The 22,719-nt window shown below is 43.9% G+C and overlaps 1 protein-coding gene across 3 annotated transcripts in view; it reads left to right on the forward strand.

The window, feature by feature from the left end:
- LOC125455072 (uncharacterized) overlaps positions 1–22,719 on the forward strand; it is a 101,483-nt gene that overhangs the window by 30,919 nt on the left and 47,845 nt on the right. For all 3 annotated transcript variants that reach the window (XM_048536604.2, XM_048536607.2, XM_048536608.2), the window contains 2 exons: positions 3,510–3,747; positions 20,319–20,398. In XM_048536604.2, the coding sequence (XP_048392561.1) occupies positions 3,510–3,747; positions 20,319–20,398 (318 nt within the window). The remainder of the gene's footprint in view (positions 1–3,509; positions 3,748–20,318; positions 20,399–22,719) is intronic.

Genomic DNA, 22,719 nt, shown 5'->3' on the forward strand with positions numbered 1-22,719 from the left:
CACTAACACCTGGTAACCATTTGTGGCAGAATGTTGCTCTCACAGATTGGACTGTTCAGCCATCAGTGCAAGGATATTGTGCGAAGATATCCCCGTCCCTGGGGGACTTGCTGTGTGTCCCTCATCACCATAAGATTATGGGATGCTGACAAAGATGTTTGCAACTTTGCTAACAGTGATTAGATCAGAAGGAAATTCAACCGGAGCCAAAATCAAGCAAAGATTCTTCATCTGTCTCACATATTTAGTCAGAAGTTTAAGTATCCCTCAGATATCAGTAGGACTACGATTTGTCTGAGGTCTGACATTCCTAGGAAGTTCGGTCTAGTGAAAACTTCAACTGAGTTGAACTCAGCCGCAGAAAGTGAAAGGATCATAAAATTGACCAACTCCATCCTGACCTCTGTCTGTGCCCGCTGAGGAAAGTTAACATTCCTCCTTGGCACTGTGGGGTGGTGCAGTGGCTCAGTGGTTAGCACTGCTGCCTCACAGTGCCAGGGACCTGGGTTTGTTTCCATCCTCGAGTGACAGCCTGTGTGTGGTTTGTATGCTCTCCTTGTGTCTGCGTGGGTTTCCTCCTGGGACACCGGTTTCCTCCCACAGTTCAAAGGTGTGCAGCTTAGAGTGGATTGGCTGTGCTAAATTGCCCATAGTGTCCAGGGATGTGCAGGGTAGGTGGGGTAGCCTACAGGGTTATGAGGATGGGATGAGTTTGGGTGAGATGCTCTTTGGAGGGTTGGGGTGGACTTGAAGGGCCTAATGGCCTGCTTCTGCACTGCAGAGGATTCTATTCGACGATTCTTGTGGATTCAGGATCCAGGCATAGTGGGGCTGGAGGGAGGTGAACTGTTGCAATAGAATCCTGTTTGATTTTGATCTCTGTTAATCAAACTTCCAGTCTCTGGTTACTGTTGCTAAGCCAGGTCTACTCACATTTTTATCAAATAGAATCACATCCGTTCTACAGCTCAAAAACAGACCATTCAGCCCAACTAATCCAATATAGTGTTTATACTGGACATGAATATCCTCCATAGTTCTTCATTAACCTTATCAAAACATAACTATTCCTTTTTCACTCATGCATTTATCTAATTTCCGGCAAAATGCGCAACCTGAGGGATTTGATCTGGCTATGTGATGTGCTATTGAGGTATAGGTTTTGTTCTCATGGCAGCTGGTACAATGTCACATGATCTTGCTTTTTCTCTTGCAACCTTGGGACAAAATGAAGTCTCTGTGGGATGCCTATTAAATAAAGTTAATGTTTTCCCCTGGCTTGGCAGATTCTAAATATCCTTCCACCGTGCTCAAGATCAGAAACATTTTGAGTGCACCTAAGCTGTTCCCCTCCACTACTCCCTGAGATAGTGAGGCTTAGACTCTCACCACGCTGTGGATAAAGATTCGCTTTCAAAAAGAGGGTCGGGAATTTGTTAAATTCTCCACCACGAGGCTAGGTCATTAAATACATTCAAGCCTGAGGCAAACAGATTTTTAATCGGGAAAGTTTATGGAGAGAATGAAGTTGAAGATTTACGGGACATTGAATGGGACATCAGCCTCAATGGACCAAATGGCCTACTTGTGCTCTGATATTGAATTGATTCCTGAATTCCTGATGGGGTTTTCCAGTGACTGACTTATCCTGATGGCCGCTAGTCTCTGTCTTTCCTACAAATATGAAAACACCTCAACATCTAACCTCTTTGCTCATGTAGTGTCCACAGTTTATTGTCTGAATGGGCTATAGTACGTCAGTGACATGGGAGTGTGTTGACTTTAATTCTTTCAGCTTTTGAAGCCACAGTTAGCAGTGCATTGTTTATCATGCTCTGGAAATAAACCAGGGGAAGTTGCTTCTGACTGTTCATTAGAATGACGAACAGGGTCACTTAAGATGGAAAATGTTTCAATGTTCCCTTTTATGATGTTGTTAAGCTCTCACTGAGTGAGCGAGGTATACACCAGCTGCTACCTCCTTCGGCCTCCTTCACTAATGTCTGCAGCACAACGTCAGTAAGATCACATCAACAAAATATGCACTAACCTCCCTCACATCAGTCCAAATGGAACTGCTTCATGAGGTGTTCTTTATGCAAGGAAACAGAAAAAAGACAGAACTTGCATTTCGCTGGCACCTGTCACATCCTCAGGAAGTTCCAAAATGCTTCACTGCCAATCAAGTCCTCTGGAACGATGGTTGAGGTAAAACCTCCTGCAAAACATAATGAGCACCAAGACCCAGCTATGTTACACTGCTGGACAGGGGGCCCTGGAACTGTGTGTAAGCCCTGTCTCAAATGGGGAAATTGTGTTGTGCAGTGGCCTACATGCAGGAGCCTCACACCAGTAGGTTTATCCACATCGGTCTAATTTTGTCACAAAGATAAAACAACTAATGTTATAAAATCAAATGAATCATGGCTGTGAAGTGTAAAATATCATACTTCTGAAAGATAATCCCTCCCAAAAGTCTATTTGGTCATTCGTGATATCTCAAATCAACGTATCACTTTTCAAAGTACCTTTGGATTGTAGTCACTGTTGTAATGTATCAAAACGTGGCAGCCAACTTGTACACAGCAAGCTCCCACAGCCACATGATAACGATTAGATTATCTCTTTTTGATGAAGATGTTGTTTGAGGCAAAGGTATTGGCCATTGGAAGAAATCCCCTGGTCTACAAAAGAGTGTCAGGGCATTTTGTTATCCCCGGCAAGAGAGGCGGGATCTCAGCTTAATGTGCCATCCAAAAGACAACACCTCCAACAGTGCAGCACTCCCTCTGTACTGCCCCTGGCTGTCAGCTTAGATCTCTCTGCTTAAGTTCTCTGCATAGAATGATAGAGAATCATAGAGGTCTACAGCCCTTCGGTCCAACTTGCCCATGTTGCCCAGTTTTCACAATCAAACTAGTCCCATTTGCCTGTGTTTGTTCCCATCCCCCTGTAGTCATCTCATCCGCATCCCTGCCTAGATATTTCTTAAATGACAAAATTGCACTCGCCTCCACCACTACCTCCTGCTGCTCATTCCAGATACTCACCAGCCACTGTTTGAAAAAATTGTCCCTCTGGGCCCTATTGTATATTTCCCCTCTCACCTTAAACCTACGCCCTCTAGTTTTAGACTTCTATATGATGGAGAAACGCTGTTGGCTATCTACTTTATCCAGACCCCTAATGGTTATATATACCTCTATTAAGTCATTTCTCAGCCTCCTGTACTCTAGTCCACTGTTGGATTATTAAATACATAAAGATTAATATACCAATAACAAATCCTGACCATTTTTGAAAAGGTAAAAATCAGTATACAGGCAGTTCTCCTATCACGCGGTAGTTGCATTCTTTCATGGCCTTGTGCTATAAAAAGTTTGTGTTATCCGAACAGTGTCCACTATTCACCAATGGTGTTACAGCCAATTCATATTAATGAAACAAGCATTATAACAGAACTACCTGTTCAATGAAAGCAATTTATTCCCATCTGGTTTGTGTTGCAGGAAAGTCCTGAAAGATTATGGAATTCCAGGACAAAACAACAGAGACATATCTGGAAGAAGAAGCAGAATTTCTTGCTTCTTAAATAGCCTGAAGACACCCCAAGACAGCAGCCGCCAGTCCAACATCCCAGAATTGTCAGTTGCTGTGAATACTGGCAGGACCGCTGATCCATTCAGGGTCACATTAGCACAACAGGAGCTGATAAGGACCAGAGCAGGTCACCAAAATGTCTGTGAGGTAGGCACATTGCAAACCTGGGTTTATCATTGTCTGTTAAGTGTCCACATGGATGTATGGGTCACAAAGTTTCAACTCAAGGTGCATGGAAGAATGCCCCCACATTTGTGTTTTTATTCATTCATTCATTCATGTGTAGAATGAGGGGCATCTCTGGCTAGGCAGTATTTATTGACCATCCCTAATTGTCCAGAGGGCAGTTAAGGGTCAACCACATTGCTGTGTGTCTGAAGTCACATGTAGGCCAGGCTGGATAAGGAGGGCAGTTTCCTTCCCTGAATGTCATTAGTAAAGCAGATGGGTTTTTCCAACAATTAACAAAAGATTCATGGTCATCATTAGTCTCTTAAATCCAGATTTTCATTGAATTCAAATTCTACCATCTGCCGTAGTGGGATTCGGACCCCAGGTCCCCAGAGCATTATTTGGGCATCTAGATTAACAGTCCATTGATAATACCACTAGGCCATTACTTCCCTTTCTATGACAAAAGTGTATTAAAATTGGAACCATATACCAGCTGTGTAATAACCATCTGATCACAGTTAATCAGCAAGGTGGAAATGTGGGAGTGATGGAGGGACGATCCCACTAGAGATGATGTTGTGATATTCACAGTCTGTGAAGAGTAAAGCCCAATCCCACCGAATAGTGTGGACCCAATGGAATTAACCTCCACTTTGACTCCTGCAATGGCACAGCATAGGCACGATGCAAGATTCGGAAAATTGGGAACCAGAGGGTGGGAAGACTATGTCATGGTGCCCCTTCCTGAAAGCTCATTCCTGAATGACTACAGCACAATCGAAAACCCAGCAAGTAAATGAGAGCCAAGTTGATGATTCCTCTCCCAAGCGCACCAGGCCCACGCGAAATCCAAACCCCAGCCCCCTCCACCCTGTCATGCTAGCTAATGTTTTCAAGATGCTCCTGAATCCAATGGTACAGCTGAAATGTTGATGTTGCTGCTGTCCCTACTTTTGCAGCCATATCCTTTTACACTTTAGCAGAAGCACTAAGAGCAGGTGTAGGCCATTCAGCCCCTCGAGCCTGCTCCCACTTTCAATACAATCCTGGCTGATGCCACCTCAGCCTCAACACCACTTACCTGTCCCCTCCATAACCTTTTAACCTGTTCCTAATTAAAAATCTGTCTGTATCCTCCTTAAATTTGTTCAATGCCCCGGCATTAACTCAATGCCCTGGAGCAGCATAGTGATTCAGTGGTTAGCACTGCTACCTCACAATACCAGGGACCCGGGTTCGATTCCACCATCAGGCGACTGTCCGTGTGGAGTTTGCACACTCTCCCCGTGCCTGCATGGGTTTCCTCTGGGTGCACCAGTTTCCTCCCTCAGTCCAAAGATGTGCAGGTTAGGGTGGGTTGGCCATGCTATATTGCCTGTACTGTGGAGGGATGTGCAGGCTAGCTGGGTTAGCCATGGGAAATGCAGGGTTACTGGAATAAGGTGGGTCTATGTGGGATGTCTGTCGGAGGGTCGGTGCAGAATTGATGGGCAAAATGGCCTCTTTCTGCGCTGTAGGGATTCTATCTACCGTGCTCTGAGTGAATTTCGCAGATTTGTGACTTTTTGAGAGAAGTAATTTATCTCAATTAGATCTCCTCTCATTGTTCTAAACTCTAAATAGTATAGGCCTAAACTGCTCAATCTCTCCATGTTAGATAAGCTTTGCTGTTTTGCTTGCAGGAGAAACACATTTGAAAACAAATGGGGTAATCATTCTCCATTGCCCATGAGTCCGCTCATGGTGCTAACATGATTCTTCTCCATTTCCAAGGTGATCTGACTAGAGATAGGGTTTAATGAATATAAAGATGGGTCTCTGGGACACATTGTGAGTTGACTGTCAATGTGTTTGAGACAGTGTCAGAAGGGAGAGGAAAACTCCTTTCAGGTGAAAGAACTGCAGGTGCTGCAAAACAGAGACAAAAATAGAAATTGCTGGAAAAGCACAGCAGGTCTGGCAGGATCTGAGGAAGGGTCACTTGACCCAAAATGTTAACTCTGAGTTCCTCAGTTTCCAAATTCTTGTGATTTTGCAGAGCATATTATTTTAGTCCAGGTTCTTCCGTCTTTCATATAAACTCAGGCTAGATGCCTAGGTTTTTTAAAGGTGTTTTGTTTTATCAGAAATAGCTGCATGATCATAGTAGCAGCAGAACTCCGTGCTCTGAGCTCCTCTCATTTCAAGCTTCTAGTGCAGTCTTCCTGAGAAAGGGTCACTGGACCTGACTCATTAACCCTGACCCCTGTCCACTGATGCTGCCAGTCCTGCTGAGCTTTTCCATCAGTTTCTATTTTTGCCACAAGAATTTATTATGGTTTGTAGCTTACTGTCACCCCAAGGAAACCGTGCTGATTACTGGGATATTTTAATGTTTGTTATTTAAATCAATCCTTTTGATATGTCTATTTGGGTTCAGCCCTTCAAGTGGATGAGCATAGATCTCAATTAGGTAAGAGCTCTGCATGATCTGCTTAATAATTAGCTCATAGGATTGAAACAGAAACACCTCTGACATACTTAAAAATTCAAATACGAATGCTAGGCTCATAACAGGGCTGTGGGAGTTGGTTGACACCTATCCTATTCCCGTCTCCATGCTTTGAAAATGGCTTTGACTCACAATGATGCAATTCTTCCTGACAAAACCAAGCCCCTGGAATGGAAACCAAACCCTTGACCTTCATTAAAAGGTGAAAATTCTACCCACTGAGCAACTACAGCAGCACACCAAGTTTGGTAAGGGCCAAGACCACAAAAATATTCATTGATGTTGTTATGCTCACTAGGCGAGTCCATAGGGTGGCCAGTCAACTGTGAATTTACACACTTACATATATTTTAGCCCCTTTTAGCTTGCTTTTTGTGTTCCAATTTTAAAAATAACTAGCAATAAAGCATTGACTTTAAACAAGATCATAGGTTAGTTTATTACACAATCGTAGCTGGATGTTTTACAAGTGTGCTACAATTATTAGTCAATATATAGATACAAAGATTAAAAGTAGCAATGGATAAGAGGCATAGATAAAGTAGGCGGTCAGTTGTGTTCATTAACATAGCAGGCCCTGTTTTCCAAATTGAAAGAATTGGAGACGAAGTGAGGATCTAGCAGCGGTGGTGGTTTCAGTGGTTGAATTGTTGTTTTGTTTCTTGTACAGACAGACTCAGCAGTACAACTGATTTTGAGGAGGAGAGACCAGAGATTGCTAGCGATCACAGCGTGTCAGGCAGTGAACATAAACAGAAGGCGAGCGAACGTTAGCTTACTCTCTCTCCACAGATGCTGCCTGACACGCTGAGATCTCCAGCACTTTTTGTTTTCAGTTCTGATCCCAGCATCTGCAGTAATTTGCTCCTGGTAAGGATTGCTGGCTTCTGGTTTGTATTCTGCTGCAATTGTAGTTGCCCAGTTCCTGTACAATGTTCCACTAGCTGTTGCAAACTATCTCCCCCTGTCTCTGGAGAGAATTTTCTTCCAGGCAGCTCAAGATGGGATATCTGTCAGCAGCATGCTTGCTCTTTTTGTGTGTTTTTTAGCTGACAGGGTAAGATGGCTGTTAGCCTGTGACTTGTGCAGAAAAGCGAAGTCATGTTTCAATTAAGGCATTAACAGTTCAAACGCAGCCCTTCTCCTACTTGTGGTTCATCGCTTTTGTTCTGTTCGTTGTTCAATTTACATTCTTACAATGTGTCGATGATAAAAAATTGTTATCTCCTCCAGGGGACCACAGTGAAACATAATTAAATTAAGGATGGTATTTTAACATGGCTGACGTACGGACCTGGTCTGAAATCCATAATCCTCTCTCTGAGCTTGCAGCCATTTTGACACAGTCTTTTCCAGGATTTTCTATTTGTAAACAGAATCAGTAATATTCAAAATAGTTTCTCTCAAAATTCCTGACACATAGATGTACAGGTTATTTGCTGATGATAAGCCAAGATTTTGTTATTTATTTACATCTGTGTTGCAGTTCTTTGTTATATTCTAGTGCTTAATTCACTGCTACATCTCTTTCAGGTAGGTGCACATTGAAGAGGTAGTAAGAACTGCAGATGCTGGAGAATCTGACAGAACGAGGTGTAGAGCTGGATGAACACAGCGGGCCAAGCAGCATCATACGAGCAGGAAAGCTGATGTTTTGGGCCCAGACCCTTCTTCAGAAATGGGGGAGGGGAAGGGGATTCTGAAATAAATAGGGAGAGAGGGGGAGGCGGATAGAAGATGGATAAAGGAGAGGATAGATGGAGAGGAGACAGGCAGGTCAAAGAGGCGGGGATAGAGCCAGTAAAGGTGAATGTAGGTGGGGAGTTAGGGAGGGGATAGGTCAGCCCAGGGAGGTTGGACAAGTTAAGGGGGCGGGATGAAGCTGGTGGGTAGGAGTTGGGAGTGGGGCTTGAGATGGCAGGAGTGGATACGTGGGAGGAAGGGCGGGTTAGGAAGGTGGAGACAAGCTGAGATAACAAGGTATAGAGCTGGATGGACACAGCAGGCCAACCAGCATCAGAGAAGCAGGATGGCTGATGTTTTGGACTTAGACCCTCTTTTGGTTTTGGGATTCGGTAGGGGGAGGGGATATTTTGAAGCTTGTGAAGTCCAGATTGATACCATTGGACTTCAGGGTTCCCAAGAAAAATATGAGGTGCAGTTCAGACAAACTTTGTGTGGCATTGTTGTAGCCCTGCAGGAGGCCCAGGATGGACATGTCATCTAAGGAATGGGAGGGGGAGTAGAAATGGTTTGCAACTGGGAGGCGCAGTTGTTTGTTGCAAACCGAGCGGAGGTGTTCCACAAGGCGGTCCCCAAGCCTCTGCTTGGTTTCCCCGATGTAGAGGAGGCCACATCTGGAACAGTGGACACAGTATACCATATTAGCAGATGTGCAGGTGAACATCTGTTTGATGTGGATGGTCTTCTTGGGGCCTGGGATGGGGTTGAGGGGAAAAGTGTGAAGGCAGGTGTCGCACTTACTGCGGTTCCAGGGAAAAGTGCCAGCTGTGAGGGTGCTGGAGGGGAGTGTGGAGCAGACAAGGGAGTTACGGAGAGAGTGGTCTCTCCGGAAGGTAGGTAAGGGTGGGGATGGAAAAATGTCTTGGGTGGTGGAGTTCAGTAAAGCCCCGCCCTTATATGCTTTCCAGAGGGACCACTCTCTCCGTGACTCCTTTGTCCGCTCCACCCACCCCTCCAGCCCTACCACACCCGGCACTTTCCCCTGCAACTGCAGGAAATGCTACACCTGCCCCCACACCTCCTCCCTCACCCCCATCCCAGGCCCCAAGAAGACTTTCCACATCAAGCAGAAGCTCACCTGCACATCTGCCAATGTGGTATACTGCATCTGCTGTTCCCATTGTGGCCTCCTCTCCATTGGGGAAACCAAGCGGAGGCTTGGGGACCACTTTGCAGAACACCTCCGCCCGGTTCGCAATAAACAACTGCACCTCCCAGTCGCGAACCATTTTAGCTCCCCCTTCCATTCCTCAGATGCCATGTCCATCCTGGGCCTCCTGCAGTGCACAACGATGCTACCTGAAGGTTGCAGGAACAGCACCTCATATTTTGCTTGGGAATCCTGCAGCCCAATGGTCTCAATGGATTTCACAAACTTCAAAATATCCCCTCCCACTACCGCATTCCAAAACCAGCCCAGCTTGTCCCCGCCTCCCTAACCTGTCCTTCCTCCCACCTCAAGCCCCACCCTATCTCTTACCGACTAGCCTCATCCGTCCCCTTGGCCTGTCCATCCTCCCTGCACTGACCTATCCCCTCCCAAACTCCCCACCTACATTCATCTTCACTGGCTCTAACCCCGTCTCTTTGATCTGTCTGTCTCCTCTCACCTATCTTCTCCTTTATCCATCTTCTATCCACCTCCCCCTGTCTCCCTATTTATTTCAGAATCCCTTTCCCCTTCCCCATTTCCGAAGAAGGGTCTGGGGCCGAAATATCAGCCTTCCTGCTCCTCTGATACTGCTTGGCCTACTCTGTTTATGCAGCTTCGCACCTTGTTATCTCTGCGCATTGAAGAACTCACTCCTCACTCTGACAAGTTCCCATTCTCATCAGGTCCGGCAGCATCTGTGAAGAAAAAAGCAGAGTTAACATTTTGGTTCCGGTGACCCTTCCTCAGAACTGAGTAAGTTCTGAGAAAGGGTCACCGTACCAGAAACGTTAACTCAGTTTTATCCTTCACAGATGCTGCCAGACCTGCTGAGCCATTCCAGCAACTTTGTTTAAGTTCCTGATTTACAGCACCTGCATTTGGTTTTTATTCTCCGTTCTAATCTTTCTTCTTGTTCAGCATATATACCACTTCTTCCCAGGTGCTGTCAGTTTTGAAGAAAGGTCACAGAATTAGAAACATTAACACTATTAACATTAACATTAACCCAAGTTACCTGGCTTAGTTCTGCTTTTTAATTAAATACAAACCTCAAGAACAATTCTAGAGCGAGTCAAAGTTCATTACATTGCATCCACTCCATTTCTCAGGAATGCTTTATGGTAGAGGCATTGTGGAGGCTGGAAGGATCATGGAAACTTCATCTCAAACAGACGTTGTTGGAAAAGCTGAGCAGACCCAGCAGCATCTGTGAAGAGAAATCAGAGTTAATGTTTTGGGTCCAGTGACCAGTCACCCAAACCGAAACGTTAACTCCGATTTCTCTTCACAGATGCTGCCAGACCCTGCTCAGCTTTTCCAGCAATTACCGTTTTTGTTTCTGATTTACAGCATCCGTAGCTTTCAGTTTTAACTTCATCTCGATCTTTGTTTTTTCTCATTCTGCTGCTTTTGCATCATAGAACTATAAGCTTATTATTTCCAATTTTAAAATCTTTGAATCACATGGCAACAACAGATAATCAAGACATTCAGATGTACGAGTTAATACCACAATGTTTATTGTGTCAATCTCCCAGTGTTAACACGTCAGAAAATTAATGTGACTTAAGGCCATATCTTTGCTTTGTTACTACAAAGCAACACTGTGATAAGATTTTTGTTGAAGTATGCAAGAGATAAAGTGTAGGATGTTTTTTCCCATTTAACCTATTTTTAATTAACCTGCTCAGAGATGTTCTTACACATCTCTGGAACAAGTGGGACTTGAATATAGGACTCCTGGTCCAGGGGTAAATACATTACTACAGCCCTACTAGACATTGAAGCTTTTTAAAGCATTCATTTTTTAGAGGTGACCATTTCTGGCTGGTACCACTTGCTGCCTATCCTTATTGCTCAAAAGAAATTGGTGCTTAACTGCCTTCCCGAACCACCCACAGTGCTATTAAGAGGGGAATTCCATTTTTGACTCAGCAACACTGAAGGAACAATGATATAGTTCTAAATCAGGATGGTGTGGAGCTTGGAAGGGAACATGCAGGAGGTGGTGTTCCCATGTATCTGTTGCGCTTGCCCTTTTGAGGAGTAAAGGTGATGTGTTTGAGCACTGCTGTCGAACAGGCCTTGAGGAGTCACTGCACTGTATCATTTAGATGGTACACACCATGTGAAGGGAATGAATGTTGAAAGTGTTAGATGGCTTGTTGGTCAAGGGGACTGTTAGATCCTAGGTGGTCTCAAGTTTATGAAGTGTTATTTTGTCAATTCCAAGGGCAATATTGATGGAAACTCCAGAGGTGGGTCGACTCCAGTTTTTGAATCCCTTGGTGTACCACCCTGAAATAATAAAGAATAACTGGCCCATAGAGTCTAGTCCAGCACATTGCGACAGAAATCCCAAATTAATCTCTATGCCTTCATTCTCCTCATGTCTTTGCATCTTCCTAAGCTTCGTATTGTTATTCAGCTTGCATTTAGGAAATCAATCGCCTCTATCTCAGCTTTTGATTTAATGTGCCTCCTCTTAGGTGCTTCTCTTTAGTCATTGTTGAAATAACTTCTCAGAGGATGGTATCCTGTCACCAAGTCACCCCTTCTTTACACATGGAAAGTCCTTGACACTGATCCAGCTCCCTCAGAACCAGCGCTCAGAGTGGACAGAACCTCTGATACCCCTGCTCTACTCTGTCAGCCAGGGCTCCCTGATTAGACCAGATTGACCGCCCTAATCATGGAATTCATATTCTATGAGGTCCACTTGACTGACCTTGTTACAAGCCACTACAACCATCACTGATTCTCTGTCCAGGGAAATAATTTTTCCCTCTTCATTCATGTAAACTGATTTGGGCAAACCTCCAGTAACTCTCTTAGCCTTTTCAGGTCAGTGTCCTAATGTGACACATAATCACCCTCTACCTACATATCAAGGTGCTGGTAGTGGAGTAGGTAACGTCCAGGTTCCTGAGACCCGGTCTCATCCATTCCGCCTGCTTTCCTTTCTTTTCTTCTTTGCTTGTTTGTTTTTCCTTTTCTCATTTTTGCCCCTGCTTACCTTCTGGGGAGAGCTCCATTGTGATGGCGTTGGCAGCGATGGCATCGACGAGGAAGGTGAGTTTGCTGGGGTCTGGACGGTGGCGGTGGGTGGTGAGCCTGGAGCAGGATTCTGGCAGGTGGTGCTGGTGGAGAGGTGAGCATGGGACCTGACATCCAGGGAGTTGATGTCAGTGAGTGGCAAAAGATGGCACCTGTGGATCGGCAACTTCATTGGTTAGCGCTGGTGTTGACGAAACAGTCATGGAAAGGTGATGGACTCTCTTTAAACTACATCCTTTTTTAAAATTATTCTTAAACTATTCAAAATGACACCAGATCATGGTAACAGTGGAAGCTTTTCACTGTACTTTACTGCATTTTTCATTGTAAAATGCGCATGATAGTAAAACCATTCATTATAGAATTATCCATCACTTCAAATTTCTTGATATGAATCTCCCATTCTTTGTGTAATTCTGATGGTTGTACAAGCTAGATGTGCTATCACTCTGACATCCTTCCTATAAGAAGATACAGAAAATCACACACGGTACTCAAGTTACAACAGGTTCTTGAGGTGCAGTGGTAGTGTGCTTCTCTCTGGACTAGACGTTCTGGGTTCAATTCCCACACCAGGACTGGTTGGCCATGCGATGCATGTTTGTTATGTGGTCAAATTTATCACTACAAATCCTTTTAAATCATCTGATAGGAAGCTGGTAAGAGTGGGAGAGGCTCCTGGAGCAGCCTCCCTGGCAGAAGGCAATAGAAATAGATTTCATTGTTATGTGTAGAGAAGTACAGGAGTACAGTGAAAGTGTACAAGGTTGTCATTCTTGGTACCATTTTAGATACAAAGGTGCCTAGGTACAAAGTAGAGGAAAAAAAAGTTAAAAGTTGAACATCACAATCCTTCCTAGCATTAAGTAGAAATATAAAGAAATAAAGTTTAAAAAACTCAACAGTCTATCTTAAGTGCTTAGCCACACTCCCTACAAAGGTTCAATCTCTTCCACTTTGGCCCACTCTCTGGGAGACCTCAGGCCACCTGCAGATGCCTGGGGACCTCCCTCACCACTGTGTTGTGCTCACTCTTCCCACGTTGGGTTCATTCAAAGTCTCAGTCCAGGACCCCAGTTGCTGCCATGTTCCGGACCCCCAGCTGACTGCCAAAGTCCCTGCCTGGGACGCCCAGCTGCCGACACACTCCAGGTCCGATGAAGCAGCGATGCTATCACCAGCACTGCCTTCATGACTGAGCTCTCTCCAGAAGGTAAGCTCAATCCCCCCTCTCACCTTAACACTGGGCTCGGTCTCCCTGCAATGGCTCGATCTCCCATGCACTAGGCTTGTTGTCCTCGGTACTGCACAACTCGCTGTCCACTGAAGGTAAGTAGATTAAAGTAAGGAAAGAAAACCATTGCACAGCATTGCCCAAAAGTGTGATCCAATACAATGGGATTCCTTGGCCCAGCCCTCAGACAGAAGGAAAGGCGGTCCAGCTCAAATTGTGTTAAACAAAAATTATGTATAAGTCTTGCATTTTGACGCTTGAGTCTAAACTTTTGAGAATTCATGTGAAGGTTTCTTTTTCTCTGACAGATAAGTTTTGTTGTGTTCCTCTGTGATTTGGGTGGTATGGTGCCTCGGTGATTGGCACTGCTGCCTCACAATCTCAAGGGACCTGGGTTCATTTCCCCCATCGGGTGACTGTCTATATGGAGTTTGCACATTCTCCCTGTGTCTGTGTGGGTTTTCTCCCACAGTCCAAAGATGCATAGGCTGGGTGGATTAGCAAGGCTAAATTGCCCCATACTGTTAAGTGATGTGTAGATTACGGGGATGGGTCTGGGTGGGATGCTCTGAGGGTTGTTGTGGACTTGTTGGGCCGAAGTAGGGATTCCATGAGATTGTTTTCTGAGCACTGCTGCTCTCAAACACCCTCTCACTTGGCTGGAAAGCTTTTTCCTTTACCCTTGAGACCCTTTTCTGGATGAACTAGAAGAACAACTGGCAGGATTAGATTCGGAATGTTTCATGGGCTGGTACCGTGTCCCGCTTTTCCCCGGTAAACAGGGTTTACGGAGCCTAAGGGTTTGCCCTTTAGTGAGTGACTCCAGGCCCAGAAGAGGGGCCCACATGCTCAGGACTCCAAGGACGGGAACCAATGGTTATTCACTGGGGATGACAGAGGAGATTGAGTCTGAAAGGACACCAGCAGTTTAGAGTTGGAGATGTTTTTCAGGGGAGAGGATTTGAGCTTCCTTTAGGCGCTAGGCAAAAGCAGCATCACCTTTGTGCATTGTCTTTTGCCTGCACATAGTGCTCATTGAGGTTGAAAATGAGAGCAACTCATGAGAAAACTGTATGACTGCAAGGGATGGGGAAATAGTCGGAGGAGGTCCTCCAGGCAGATCACCACCACCATAATGAAATTGATCAAATACAAGGTGTATGGTTTTTATGAAGGTAGCAAAGGGAAGTACAAAAGTGTTAAGTGATCATACGGTACCACTAATGACAATATCTACGTACACAAACAGTGAGTTAACTGTGCACAGGAATACTGCTGCTGTCTTAATGACTTAACAACCGCTGCTGTTCTTCTTGCTGCTGCTGCATTTGTTCTTTCCCATTGATTTTCTTTTCATTCTGATGTTGGTGGAAATGACTAGGAACCAACGAGATCAATACGAACATTTTATTTTGCATTAGCGACCCTCAGATGAGCTTTCAGATCTATTCCAGAGCAAGATTCATCATCCATTCCTGATTGTAAAACTCGAGCAGTTGCAAAACAAAAATAGCAGTTAACTTTTACGTCCACTTGTCACTGGGTGTAAACTCTCGGGAATTCGTGGAAAATTGGGATTGTGGCCAATTTGCTTTATTCAACAGCACTTTATTCCACCTTAAGTATGATGCGGTTAGAAAAACTAACAGACTGTGTGCCAGGAATGTGCAAAAATATTAGGAGAGACAGCAAAATGTATCCTGGCACAAATGTTAAAACAATGACTGAAATCAACATATCTAGTCAAGATTAATCAGTCAAAATTGCCACTGGGATGGTTGGTAATGACATCTCAGCATCTACTGAAATAGTTCATGCAGTTGGAATGCATTCTTGTTCTAAGTTGTGTCTCAACTTTAACTAGAGTACACATATCACAGAATCCCTTCAGTATGGAAAGAGGCCCTCAGCCCAACAAATCCATGCTGACCCTCCAAAGGGCATCTCGTGTGGACCCACCTCCCTATCCTTTCAGTGGAACCCTGCATTTCCTATGACTAATACACCTAACCTACACATCCCTGAACGCTGTGGGCAATTTAGCATGGCCAATCCATCTAACCTGCACATCTTTGGTCTGTGGGAGGAAGCCAGAGCACCCGGAGGAAACCCATGCGGGCACGTGGGGATAAGGTGCAAACACCCTGAGGGTGGAATCATACCTGGGTCCCTGGTGCAGCGAGGCAGCACGAACCACTGTGCCACTGTACTGTAACAAACAGAAAATTCTTGAGAAATTCAGCAGGTCTGGCAGCATCCTTGGAGAGAGAAATAAGAGTTAATGTTTCAGGTCCAACATGACTTCTTCTCTGTTTCTGAAAGTGCTGCCATATCCACTGAGTTGCTTCATAGTTGTAATTCAGTGAAGGTGTCACTAGATGCCCAGTTCATCGTTACATTTCTGTAATCCATGACTAATAGTATTGAACTGTACCTTCAAGCCAAATGTCCCTGACTTTGTGTCAATGTGAATTAAAACAGCTGTTTCACAGGCCATTATCATTTTAAGGTTGCCGATCGCTAATTAGCACAGATTTTACAGATGTTGTTAGAATACTGTAATTATGTGAAGGTGTCTGTAACGTAGTATTCCATCTTCTAGCTGTCTATAATTTACTGTGCCACACCTCAGCTCGAAAGTGAGCTGCAGCTTCTTATTTTTAATTTGGGCAATCTTAGAAATGTATTTTATCTGAAGTGGGAAGGATTATGTTACCCCTCACAGCATAAGAAACTAGGCATGGGTAACATGGTATTGAAGGATCTGACAGACACGTTTTACAACTCATTAATGCATATAAATGTTGTATTCACAGGCACATCTATTCTGGGCTAGTGTTAGGCTTTTCAGTTACACCAGAGGAGTATATTATTGGTAGTTTGTCAGGCTTCAATTGATCCCCAGTAATCTGAGACCTTTATACCCTGAGATCACTTGTAGTCCCTTTAAATTGTTCCTTAAAGATTAGCATAAGTGTCTGTTGAAGGTATGCTGACATATGGACTGAGAAACTGAACATAATTCTCCTCAGGAATGAAACTAACCTCATGGGCTGATCCCGTTGAATGCCAGAGCAGGCTCAAGGGGCCAAATGGCCTAATCCCATTCCTATTTCTTATGGTCTTGAGGCTTCTTTGCTCTGTGACTTTCTACCTGTTCAAACGCCTCTCTCTGCAAACTCAGAATGAAGTAGGTACAGGCAGCAAAAACAGAAGTTGCTGGAAATGTTCAGCAGGCTTGGCAGCATCTGTGAAGAAAACACATAGCCTGCCATTATACACTATCCATTGTTAATCACGCACAGTCCCCATTAACAACTGTTCACCCTACCATCCAGATCGTTATCAACTCCTTTGTCTATTCAACTGCTTTTCTCTCTTTTTGGGCTCTATCCTATCATTTACTCCCTACACCGTTCCCCCTCCCACTTTGCTGCATAGAAGCTGATGTTTTCCCAGCTATCATCAGTTCTGAGGAAGGGTCACCAGACCCAAAACGTTAACTTTGATTTTTCTTCTTCACAGATGCTGCCAGACCTGCTGAATTTTTCCAGCAACTTCTGCTTTTGCTCCTGGGTACAGGCAGCATCCTGCTAATGATGCAAAAGTGCTGGAAATAATTAGCAGGTCAGGCAGCAAATGTCGATTATAGGTTCAAAGTTAATGAGTAGAGCCTTGTTTCAGAGATAGTAGGAACTGCAGATGCTGGAGAATCTGAGATAACAAGGTGTAGAGCTGGATGAACACAGCAAGCCAAGCGGCATCAGAGGAGCAAGAAGGCTGATATTTCAAGCCTAGACCCTTCTTCAGAAAAATGGGCTTTTCTGAAGAAGGGTCTAGGTGTGAAATGTCAGCTTTCCTGCTCCTCTGATGCTGCTTGGCTTGTTGTGTTCATCCAGCTCTACACCTTGTTATCTGAATAGAGCCTTGAGTTGCTCCAGGGAGTGGGAAGAGAGGGTGAGCAGGAGAACTCAATTGAGCAGGAGGCCAAAATTCTGAACCTTGATGATGGGGCGGCATTTAAGTTCTCAGAACTGTAAAAGTGTCAGGAAGCCCTTATTCAGGAATTAACATCTTATGAAACGTTCATCAAAAACTAGTTTTCCAAAATTAAGTTCCCCTTTCTGATTGAGTTTTCCATGAATAAGCTTTTATGTGCCACCTAATCCCCAACCAAGGCAGAGAAGAGGCTGAATTTGCTGGACTTTCGAGTGGCCAGTCACTGCTTTGTCCTGTATGGGAGTGTTTGTCAGTGTCAGACCAGGATTGAGAATAGGTGGTGTAGATAATAACCTTGAAATTTCCTGAGTTAACCAAAACAAACCAAAAAGCAGCTTAAAAAAAGTACAGAGTTTGCATTATTGAGAAAAGTTCATCAATTGCATGGTGACCAAATGATTCGAAAGGTCAGTAGTTTTAATGTGTCCCTGAAGGCAAGTGTATGTGTCTAATTAGTGCTGTAACTCCACAGTAATGGACTGTGCTGCCAAACTAACTTTGAAACGCTTGAGTCTCATTTTGAAACAAACGCAGTGATTTAGATGTAATTATGTGGGCTATTTAATAGCTAAACAGGCAGAACTTGTGTAAATTTCTAATGGATGACTTAAAGTTGCAACAGCTGAGTGTGCTAAGGCTGAGGTCAAAGTTTATTAAAACCTAGAGATAAGCCTCTTTCCAAGGACAAACATGAAAGTCCTGATGAACAATCAAACTTGCCATTGTGGATGGTGGATTTGTGATGTTTGCTCGAGGTCAGACTGATTATTTGCTGGATATTGGAGAATGTCAAGGTGTGAACATTTAGACTTGTCTGTATGAGGGGAAAGGTCAGAAATCACACGACACCAGGTTATAGTCCAGCAGGTTTATTTGAAAATGCAAACTTTCTAGGCCCGAAACGTCAGCTTTTGTGCTCATAAGATGCTGCTTGGCCTGCTGTGTTCATCCAGCTCTACACTTTGTTTCAAGGAATAATGTGACAGTGTAATCACTTATTCAATTCCAGTTGCTAAAATTAAAGGGCGGATCTAATTTGAACTCAATGCATTTGCAATGCGTAAAAACTGCTCAATTTCAACATCAAACTTGTGCTTAGAAATTGAGTTATGGCTCTGCAGTGTGCCTGGACCAGATGAAGACAGCCTAATAAGTGAGACTTCATGAGGAATTAGTGTGGAAAGACCAGTGACACACCATAGCTGACTGCTTGTCAAAGGCTTGAGGTGAAAAGCAGTGTACTCCCCCGACTGGAACATAATCAGGATTCAGCTTCCAAGTGTGACTGTGGCAAACGAAGGAGCAGTTCAATTTTATTTTACAAATGAAGTGCCAATCATGAGGGATGTGAGGTTGTTTTTTCTTTTAACCTAATGTATCTTATTGGCTTGATATGCTGTAACTGTTGCAGTTATTTTTTTTTCCAAAAGAAAGATTTATTCTGCGTCACTGGTGTTTTTTTTTCGCTCATCCCAAATTTTCCTTGAATTGAGCAGCTGGCCAGGGCTATTTCAGAGGGTATTGAAAAGTCAATCACATGGCAATAGGTCTGGAGTCACATGTAAGCCAATTTCCTTCCCTAAAACATAATGGTGAACCAGAGGGTGACAGTGATAGTGGTAATTTTGTGGTCTCCACTGAGGCAAACTATCAGATCCCCATTTTACTTTTTGTTGACTGAATTAACATTCCACAAGCTGCTGACCAGGGATTCGAGCCTACATCTCTAGAACACAGACCTTTTCTGAGGAAGGGTCACTGGACCCGAAACGTTAACTCCGTTTTTTCCTTCACAGCTGCTGCCAGACCTACTGAGCTTTTCCAGCAACTTTGTTTTTGAGACTTTTGCTGCGGTCTGCTAAAAATACAATTGTCATAATCCTGCTGGACCATTGGGCCTCTCTTTCATTAGGGAGACAGAGAGAGAGGACTGATGGAGAGTTAAACCTGAGGGTCACTACATCTCAAGCAAATGGACAGTCCTTTGTGGTAACCTTAGTCAATGCAGGAATTGAATGCATGCTATTGGCTTCATTCTACATTGTAAAACACCTATCCAGCCACTCAACACCCTGTGCTGTACTAGCCCAGTAACATTAGCACTAGGCCCTAGCTTTAACAAATGGTATAACAGTTGTGTTCTATATAGAGTCATAATTGAAGGCACTGGTGAGAATGATGAGTCATTGTATAACATTGTTTGTCACAGTCTTTGAACTGGAGAAGACCCATACTGAGGTTGGTATGGTAGCACTGTCCAGTGATTATTATCTCCTGCTTGGACTTAAATCCACTGTTTCTGTGGAGTTCACGTGGGAGAAGGCAGTTGAAGATTGAACAGGAGAGCTTTCAATTCTACATTTTCTTGTCCTGATAGATGAAGATGAGCTGACTCTCTGGTGTCCCAGGACCAATATTTATCTTTCTTTATCTTTAAGGCTCTTGAAATGTACCACCTAACAAAGTTGTTGGCCGCCTCCCCACATATCTCCATATATCCCTCCAAGGCAACTTGTGCAGTGCTCATTCAATTGACAAGAAAATATGGAATTGAAAGCTCTCCTGTTTTATAACTGATGCGGTGATGACATGTCATAAATAGTGTTAAAGTATAAATACAATTTGTTGCTTTTACAAGATTTTTAGTGCAGATAAATCTCCCTATCTTTGTTAGGGCTGTGAGTTAGACACCAAACTAGCTTTGTGCTTGCAATCATGTTGAATCTCACAAAGAAAATCCTCTTGATAAGCAAAAAGGAACTCAATTTTCACCTTCAGTGAAATCCCTGGTCTCCCGCCTCTTTGAGGTTTCTTCAGAGTAATTACCTTCTCGTTCTAATCAGTCAATTCTGCTGATTGTGTTACAGAGTGCAGTTCATTTACAGCCTGAAAGAAGCAATCTCACCAGGCAACCGAAACGCAGTGGGACTCAGCATCCACCTTTGAAGTAAGAACATTGGCTTTTGTATAATGGTGGGTTTATTTTTCTGCTTGATTGGTGCTACTTGCAGTTGTCAAATCCCAGGATTGACTGCATTGTTCTTCCCTTTCATACTTATTAGCCCTCCATGTATGTTCTAGCCCAGCTATGATAATTATTGCTAACATTAGATGCATTCCTGTCCTCTGAAAGGTAGGACAAACCATTTATTTTAACTGTACAAGGTTTGGGAGTAACTCAGTCAATAAATGCTAGGGTGGTGAGCATGAATAGCAAAGCCGGCACTCAGATGCCGCACTGTCAGGGATGCTGTATTTGGGTTCAGAGGTTATATTGAGGGTTTGACCCCAGCTGGTGCAGAAGAAGAGGCAGTGGGAGTTCTCCCCGGTGTCCTGGGGCCAGTGTTTATTCCTCAGTCCACATTTCAAAACAATAAGCAGATTGGTTAGTTATTATTAATTGCTGTTTGTGAGAGTGTGCTGTATACAAATTGGCTGCTGCATTCCCTACAGTACACCAGTGATGAAACTTCTAAAAGCAATAATTTGGTTAGAAAGCCAACATTGGGACATCTGAAGGCTGTGCATGGTATTGTGGCAAAGGAAGTCTTTCTTATCTATGGACTATGGGTGGGAACATCCTGCTGCAAACCTATCATTTCTCAAACCGATCGCTGTGATGACGGGATGAAGTGAGATTGGATCAGTTACCTGGACTTTAGACTTTAAGGAGGGGATCTCGTAGAAACTTACAAAATTCTAACAGGAATAGCCAGGGTAAATGTATGAAGGATGTTCCTGATGACTGGGATGTCCGGAACCAGGGATCATGGTCTATAGACACGGGGCTGGCCATTTAGGACAGTCATGAGGAGAAATGTCTTCATCCAGGGACTGGTGAGCCTGTGGAGTTCTTTGCCACAGAAAGCGATCAAGGCAAAATCTTGAATGTTTTCAAGAAGGAGTTAGATATAGTTGCTGGGGCTAAAGGAATCAAACGGTATGGAGAGAAAGCAGGAACAGAGGGCTGAGATGGATGATCAGCCCCAAACATATTGAATGGTGGAGCAGGCTCGAAGGGCTGAATGGCCTACTCCTGGTACCTTTTTTTGTTTTTTATGGTTCTGTTTGTTTGTGATTGGAAAGGAGCTCATCAAAATAAAGCCTAATTATATAGAATGATACAGAACATACAGAGCAGAAACAGGCTCTTCGCCACAGCCAGCCCATGTCTCTGATAATACTATACTCAAGGCTTTTCCTATCCTACCTCAACACTCTCTCCCCATAAGCATGTGTTCATCTTCCTTCAAGTGTCTACCTAGCTTCCTCTTGATTACATCCACACCATTGTCCTCAATCATCTTCAGTGGTAACAAGTTCCACGTCTTTTTTAAAATCAATGAAGGAACAGCAATTTAGTTTCAAATCTGGATAGTGAGAGACTTGGAGGGGACTTTGCAAGTGATGGTTTTCATATGTACCTGTTATATTTGTCATTCCAAGGGCTAAAGGTCAGGGGTTTGGAGGGTGCCATCTAAGGATCTTTGGTGAATTGCTGCAGTGTGCCTTCCAAGATAGTACACACTGCTGCTACTGAGTGTTGGTGGTAGAGGGAGTAAATGTGACGGTGATAGTGTTCTAGTTGGTGTTGAGATGACCCAGCATAATAATTCCGGGGAGAAGAATAACTTCAGGCTCTAAATAAGGAATGGCCAATCCACAGTTCCCTGTTTTGACTGATTCCATTTGAATACAATGAGGCCAAAGTCCAGGAACCAACGCAAGACTGCCACCTGGATGTCAGGCCAGAAATTGCAAATGCCATGGCCAAACAGAGTGAAAGAAGAATACAGAAAAAGGGGAAGGGCAGAATGAAAGTTTAAAGAGGGGACAGTTACTCCATTGGCATGTCCTGCATCTGCACAACAGGTTAAAGTTACTGACCTGAAGCTGGAGAGTTTGTGATTGAGCTTGTTGGCAACTTGGAGCGATAGCAAGATGATACAAAGCAGTGAAGGCTAAGTGCAAGTGGATGGATGTCTGTAGTTAATGATCTTGTCATTCCTCATTCAACTCGCACGCTTTATTTTTGTTTCTAATCAGCCTGTTCAGAAACATTATTTTACACATCTGGAGCAGGTGGAACTTGAACCAGGATCAGAAATGGGGACACTAACACTGTACGTCAAGAGCCCTAACTTCCACATTTGATTTATGATACTAGACAAGACAAACCTGAAAGACCACCATTTTATGTTTGATGAGTTAAATTGGATTAGATTAGTTGGTTTGCACTAATTGGTTTATCATTGAGTTGGCCAATTC

This window comes from Stegostoma tigrinum, chromosome 9 (assembly GCF_030684315.1).
Source record: "Stegostoma tigrinum isolate sSteTig4 chromosome 9, sSteTig4.hap1, whole genome shotgun sequence".
Classification (NCBI taxonomy): Eukaryota; Metazoa; Chordata; class Chondrichthyes; order Orectolobiformes; family Stegostomatidae; genus Stegostoma; species Stegostoma tigrinum.